General features: G+C 39.9%; 1 protein-coding gene across 1 annotated transcript; it reads left to right on the top strand.

The window, feature by feature from the left end:
• The first annotated feature begins 1,412 nt into the window (after positions 1-1,412).
• Positions 1,413-6,554, top strand: LOC141433715 (uncharacterized). Its single transcript, XM_074095809.1, has 5 exons — positions 1,413-1,491; positions 1,713-2,021; positions 2,101-2,349; positions 5,882-6,163; positions 6,243-6,554. The coding sequence occupies exons 1-5, from the start codon at positions 1,480-1,482 to the stop codon at positions 6,486-6,488; spliced, it is 1,098 nt and encodes a 365-aa protein (XP_073951910.1). The 5' UTR covers positions 1,413-1,479; the 3' UTR covers positions 6,489-6,554.
• The last annotated feature ends 1,125 nt before the right edge of the window (positions 6,555-7,679 follow it).

Genomic DNA, 7,679 nt, shown 5'->3' with positions numbered 1-7,679 from the left:
TTTCAAACAATTTAGCTTGCCCGTGACCAATGTTCTACTCACGTGAAAAAAAGGAACTTAAATAGATGTTAAATTTTCAAAAATAATGATTGTGTGCATGGAAATATGCATAATCGATAATTGTAGGAAAGCCGGTTCGAAGGCCGAAAAATGGAGCGTAACGCAAACACTCTAGAAGCAATAATAATATATAAGAAACACTGGTATAATTAAATTAATTGTTAAAATTTAAGCCGTGGTGGCCTAGTGGTTTGACCTATCGCCTCTCAAACAGAGGGTCGTGGGTTCAAACCCCGGCTCGCACCTCTGAGTTTTTCGAAATTCATGTGCGGAATTATACATTTGAAATTTACCACGAGCTTTGCGGTGAAGGAAAACATCGTGAGGAAACCTGCACAAAACCTGCGAAGCAATTCAATGGTGCGTGTGAAGTTCCCAATCCGCACTGGGCCCGCGTGGAAACTATGGCCTAAGCCCTCTTGTTCTGAGAGGAGGCCTGTGCCCAGCAGTGGGACGTATATAGGCTGGGATGATGATGATGAAGTTGATTTTGTCCTTATCAGTTCTGATTGACACCAAAAGACACACATCATACCTTTCCTCCATCCTGGCTCAGGCCTAGTCTAAAATGTCGTTAAAAGTCATACTGACCTGCTACTATTCCCATGAATTCCAGGCATGGATATTAAAAAATTAAATTATTGCAAAAACAAAATAGGATAATTTTCAATTTTAAAATTGAAATGAATTTTGAAATGAATAGTGAAATTAACGAGCCAACTTTTGACTGGCTCATTATACCACTGTCTTTTTGCACACAAAGTATAGGCAACAACGTCCATAGGCAGCGTTTCAGTGAAGACGGACTTCCTGCAGCGCTTTATTATAATAAAACTGAACTATGCAAGTACCAGAATATAATCAAAAAATAAGTTTGCAACAAAACATATGAACGTTGCAAGAATTTGTGCCCCAAATATAAAAAAATGCCACTCACCGCGAATGCACTGGTATGCTTTGGACCCATTATCTTAATCATAACTAGTTTTAAAATAGTTTTAATGTATTTGACACGTCTTGTTAAACGGTAGTTACTGTACCTTGAAACTTTCATAAAAAATATAAATATGACAGGCACAATATTTTTGCTTGATATCTCCTTCCGTGCACCTCAAATAAATTGTACATCAATCGAAATGATGAATTCGGGATAAAATTCATTGGCAGAATTTGACGCAAGCAAACAGGACAAAGTGAATAAATTAAAAAATGGAGCAACGATACATAAAGCTTGTAAAAAAAAGTCTATGCGCGAAAGTTTGACCCGAGGCAAGGTCGGTTGGTTGGCTCTTTAGCGAATTTTTGAATCGATCACCGTTCTGTGATTCAAACAAGTTTAACTTACGAAGTATAAAACGTGGGGAACAACAATCATTTCAATCATTAGCTGTTCATACACGATAGATTAAACAACAAAAAATGTTCTCCAAAGTAAGTAACTTACGCTGCAAGACATGTCAAAAACTGTAAAAAAATTACAACTGTAAAAAGCTATTGTGTTTTACTACCTGTTTGTGTGGAAAACAGTTACCTGAACTATGCTGGGTCCATTGTGGAACCTAAAGCTCAGAAGTAGGAAGTTACTAGGCCGATTTTTTTTGTCTTAAACGTATAATGGATACCTATCCATATTTTGTCTGTATTTTCAACAGATTGTAGCACTTTGCGCTTTCGCGGCTGTGGCCCAGGCCGGTCTCCTGCCCGAGCCTCACTACTCCCACGCCGGCGCCGTCTCCTCCCAGAGCATCGTGCGTCACGACGAGCAGCCCCAACACATTGCCAAACTGGCCGTCGCTGCCCCCGTGGCGTACCACGCCGCCCCAGCCGCCGTATCCTACCACGCTGCCCCAGCCGCCGTATCCTACCACGCCGCCCCCGCCCAAGTGTCTTACCATGCTGCCCCTGCTGTCACTCACTATGCCGCCCCCATCGCTAAAGTTTCTGTAGCACATGAGGAAATCGTAAGTTTGCTCCTTGAAAGCTTTGAAAATGAATCATCGAAAATTTTTGTGCTCACCATCGTTTTTGTTTTTATAACAGGCTCACCCCAAATACGAGTACTCTTACTCCGTTGCTGACGGTCACTCCGGCGACAACAAGTCCCAGCAGGAGAGCCGCGACGGCGATGTCGTGAAGGGCTCGTACTCCTTCCACGAGGCTGACGGCTCCATCAGGACCGTGGAGTACACCGCCGACGACCACAACGGCTTCAACGCGGTGGTGCACAACACGGCCCCCACGCACGCGCCCGTCGTCGTCAAGACCGCGCCCGTCGTGCTCAAGGCTCCCGTCTACTACCACCACTAAGCCATTTATTTTGAAGTTGCATAAGTTATTTATTTTAAATATACGAACCCGTTAAACTGAAAGAAACCTTTATTTTCTCATAATCCAATTACTGGGGCGTGCTTTGAGCACGCTGCTGCAGGTGCAAACTAGCAGGATGCCTCCCTGGAATAGACCCACTGTACGCCAATCAATGCCAATTACCGAGCTAAAACTGGCTAGCTATGAAATTCAAAAACCAAAACCGTTCTTGCACTTTAAATATCAACCTTTTTTTATGCACGACAAATTTCTTTGAAACTGCTTCTTCGAATAAACTGCCTTAGATTCATTCGGCATCTTTACATTTTATTAGCTTGTACCAGAGGCTTCGCGTCTGTGCAAAATTAGCTCCCTATTCTTTATGAGCGCCGTCTAAAGCGCAATCGCAATCGGCATGGGACGATTCCGGCAGCGTTGTCCTGTATCCAAGCTGCTGTACTATTGGTTGATATCTAACTGTCACGATTGGACAGGAAGACGATGGAACGGAAGGTCTTCGAACACATCCGTGAGGCAGCTCGGGGCCGTTTAGAAGGAGCCGAGTTGGTTATCCGCCCGCTCGAGTCGAAAAGGGCTAACCTAAAGCTAAATGTTCGCTCTTTTAGACTCCAATTGCCGGCTAAGCACCAGCAGATGTTCCAGCACTTCGACTTGTAGCCGGAGAGTGTGGTTTCCCGTCCCTTTAGGGAAGCAAGGATAAAATCATTAAATAACTCTTTTTTGAACGTCTTTTTGTGTTTTTTTATGTCATTTTTGTATTTTTTTTTGTATAATTTGATTTTCATATTGCATTATTTTTTACTGTAATGCTGAAATTTTTTATTGACAAATAGTTTGATAATTGAGTTTTCTTTAAATCCCTTATTACCTAGTGCACGCCTTTAGGCTGTCATTTACATAAGTTAACTTTTCAACGTTGTAATAGCTTCCATCGCATGCTCGTAAGTTTCAATAAACAAAACCTAATTTAAAAAAAATAAAAAGGTAGTAAGTAAGTACTTAAACGTTTTTAGCGAAAGGTATTTTAAAGCTACGATTATGTACCAAAAGACAAGAAAGTATCATATTATTATAGTGGTTTTCGTTTTTTAATGCCTTTGGCAGTTGCCGTGTTTTGAACAAACATGAATGAAAAAATAAAATTATTGAGAATGAGAGCAAGTACCTACCTAATTAGGACAGAGTGATGCTCGATGCAGCTGTGGAACACACTCGATTTCAACAATATTCATTTTCATTTATATTTATTCATCACACGGCAACTGTCAAAGGCAACTAGAAGCACGTACAAGGTTGTCCAATTTTGAATAAAGTCATCAAATCTCATCAAATTACTACATCATTTATTTGTTTTGCATGAATACGCAGACCGTCTAGACCATCTTCACTCGTTTTCGCACAGAATAAGAATATTATTACATTTTGTATTGTCATATGACTCTTATGAGGAAGCAAAACGGCAGGTACTGGAACTCCAATACAAAATATTATAAAAACCTAGCCGTGTTTAGTCTTGTTAGAATAGTATTAGGGTGTTCTTTAAAGAAGCAGAGTATCCTGTAATTTAGGGAGAGGAAAGACTTAGCAATGGAGCTCCAAGATAGAACAATAAGACTTGTAAGAATAATATTAGGGTGCTTTTTGAGCAATAATGGTATCCAGGGTCTGAAAATGCAGTAGTTATTATAGGTTTACCATTGAAGCTAGTTTTTAGTTTCATAAACTATTTCAGTTGTAAAATCAAAGTAATCAAAGTAATTTGTAAACCGTGGTAGCCTAGTGGTATTACCTATGGCCTCTCATGGGTCATGGATTCGAGGCTGAGCTCACACTTCCGAGTTTTTTTTTATATCTATGTCCGAAGTATAAAATATAATGTACCACGAGGTTTACGGTGAAGGAAAACATCATGAGGAGTTTTATAATCTGCACTTAGCCCGCGTGGGAACTACGGCTCAAACCTTCTCACTCAGAAAGGAGACCTGTTTCCTGCGGTAGGACGTATATAGGCCAAGATTAATCGTGGTTCAAAATCTCCAGATTCATTAGGCGCCATATTATGATGTCTGTTACGAACAATTTTACAATAAGGAACAATTTGGCTTGCCCGTGGGCAATGTTCTACTCACGTGAAAAAAAGGAGTTTAAATAGATGTTAAATTTTCAAAAATAATGATTGTGTGCATGGAAATATGCATAATCGATAATTATTAGAAATGCGGTTCTAAGGCCGAAAAATGGTGCGTAACGCAAATACTCTAGAAGCAATAATAATAAGAAAAACAGATGTTACTTAAATTAATTGTTAAAATTTAAGTTGATTTTGTCCTTATCAGTTCGGATTAACTCCAAAAGACACTCATCATAACTTTCCTGCATCCTGGCTCAGGCCTAGTCTACAATGTCGTTAAAAGTCATACTGACCTGCTACTATTCCCATGAATTCCAGGCATAGACATTATAAAATTAAATTATTGCAAAAACAAAATCGGATAATTTTCAATTTTCATTTTAAATTTTGTAAAATTTAAAATGAAATGAAATTTGAAATGAAAATTGAAATTAACGAGCCATCTTTTGACTGGCTCTTTATACCACTGTCTTTTGCACACAAGCATAGGCAACAACGTCCATAGGCAGCGTTTCAGTTAAGACGGACTTCCTGCAGCGCTTTAGAATAATAAAACTGAACTATGCAAGTACCAGAATATAATCAAAAAATAAGTTTGCAACAAAACAAATGAACGTTGCAAGAATCTGTGTGCCCAAATGATTCCCAAATATAAAAAAAATTGCCACTATCACCGCAAATGCACCGATATGCTTTGGACCCATATCTTAATCATAACTAGTATTAAAATAGTTTTAATGTATTTTACACGTCTTGTTAAACTGTAGTTACTGTACCTTGAAACTTTCATAAAAATTATAAATATGATCCTTCCGTGCACTTCAAATAAATTGTACATCAATCGAAATGATGAATTCGGGATAAAATTCATTGGCAGAATTTGACGCAAGCAAACAGGACAAAGTGAATAAATTAAAAAATGGAGCAACGATACAAAAAGCTTGTAAAAAAAGTCTATGCGCGAAAGTTTGACCCGAGGCAAGGTCGGTTGGTTGGCTCTTTAGCGAATTTTTGAATCGATCACCGTTCTGTGATTCAAACAAGTTTAACTTACGAAGTATAAAACGTGGGGGACAACAATCATTTCAATCATTAGCTGTTCATACACGATAGATTAAACAACAAAAAATGTTCTCCAAAGTAAGTATCTTACGCTGCAAGACATGTCAAAAACTGTAAAAAAATTACAACTGTAAAAAGCTATTATGTTTTACTACCTGTTTGTGTGGAAAATAGTTACCTGAACTATGCTGGGTCCATTGTGGAACCTAAAGCTCATAAGTAGAAAGTTACTAGGCCGTTTTTTTTTTGTCTTAAACGTATAATGGATACGTATCCATATTTTGTCTGTATTTTCAACAGATTGTAGCACTTTGCGCTTTCGCGGCTGTGGCCCAGGCCGGTCTCCTGCCCGAGCCTCACTACTCCCACGCCGGCGCCGTCTCCTCCCAGAGCATCGTGCGTCACGACGAGCAGCCCCAACACATTGCCAAGCTGGCCGTCGCTGCCCCCGTGGCGTACCACGCCGCCCCAGCCGCCGTATCCTACCACGCCGCCCCCGCCCAAGTGTCTTACCACGCTGCCCCCGCTGTCACTCACTATGCCGCCCCCATCGCTAAAGTTGCTGTAGCACATGAAGAAATCGTAAGTTTGCTTCTTGAAAACTTTGAAAATTAATCATTGAAAATTTTCATACTGACCATCGTTTTGGTTTTTATTACAGGCTCACCCCAAATACGAGTACTCTTACTCCGTTGCTGACGGTCACTCCGGCGACAACAAGTCCCAGCAGGAGAGCCGCGACGGCGATGTCGTGAAGGGCTCGTACTCCTTCCACGAGGCTGACGGCTCCATCAGGACCGTGGAGTACACCGCCGACGACCACAACGGCTTCAATGCGGTGGTGCACAACACGGCGCCCACGCACGCGCCCGTCGTGCTCAAGGCTCCCGTCTACTACCACCACTAAGCCATTTATTTTGAAGTTGCATAAGTTATTTATTTTAAATATACGAACCCGTTGAACTGTAAGAAACCTTTATTTTCTCATAATCCAATTACTGGGGCGTGCTTTGAGCGCGCTGCTGCAGGTGCAAACTAGCAGACTGCCTCCCTGGAATAGACCCACTGTACGCCAGTGCCAATTAACGAGCTAAAACTGGCTAGCTATGCAATTCAAAAACCAAAACGGCACAACGGCTTCAACGCGGTGGTTCACAACACGGCGCCCACGCACGCACCCGTTGTCGTCAAGGCCGCGCCCGTCGTGCTCAAGACACCCGCTTATACTACCACCATTAAGCAATTATTTTGAAGAAGCATAAGTTATTTATTTTAAATATACGAACACGTTAAACAGAAAAAAAAAATTATTTTCTTTTCTTTGCCAAAAAAAAACTGACAAGCTTCACACGTGTATCCGTTTCAAGTACCAAAACCGTCACAATCATGTTTAAGAGATCGATGGCTATTGTGTTTCACTGCACGACCAGTGGCTTTGGTCTGTTATCTGACAATAGAAAAAAATCTCACAAGCCGTTGTGCAGTCATACCATATTTTATCTTGTGGACTATACTTCCATGGTTGGACGCACTAATGTTTTTTTTTTTGTACAAATAGTGCACTTACTCTATTTCACTTAAATTGCTTCTTTAGAATATACATACAACTTTTACCTGGGTGACCAAGCAACAGCGTCATTGTCTTCCGAATTTAATTCTACCATTTTATGTAAAACTGTGCCAGTCGTTATTGGGTGGTTTATCTTTTTAATAGGGACTACTCTCCATATTATAGAATAAAAATATTCGTAATCTTTATCCCGTGAGAATTAGAAAAATAATTTTAATGAACCTCTGTAGAAAAGACTTTAGTAAATATATATTTAGTAATAAATAGTCCTCGACAATCAACAGCCCCTTATCAAATTTAATACAGTTGTAATTTTAACAACATGCAATGATTATTTAAGGTATACCTTCACCATTGGGTAAGACCGTATAATTTTAAGACTCATTCATTGGAATACCTACGGCATTAAAAGGTTTTTTTACCTATTCGCACTAACTAGAACAATTTCTCATTTATAAAAAACAAATATATGACCCACTTATGAGAAATTATTGTAGACAAAACATAATAAATGGTTTTATCGTATCG

This window comes from Choristoneura fumiferana, chromosome 12 (genome assembly GCF_025370935.1).
Source record: "Choristoneura fumiferana chromosome 12, NRCan_CFum_1, whole genome shotgun sequence".
NCBI lineage: Eukaryota > Metazoa > Arthropoda > Insecta > Lepidoptera > Tortricidae > Choristoneura > Choristoneura fumiferana.
This window is presented reverse-complemented; position numbering and strand designations above follow the sequence as displayed.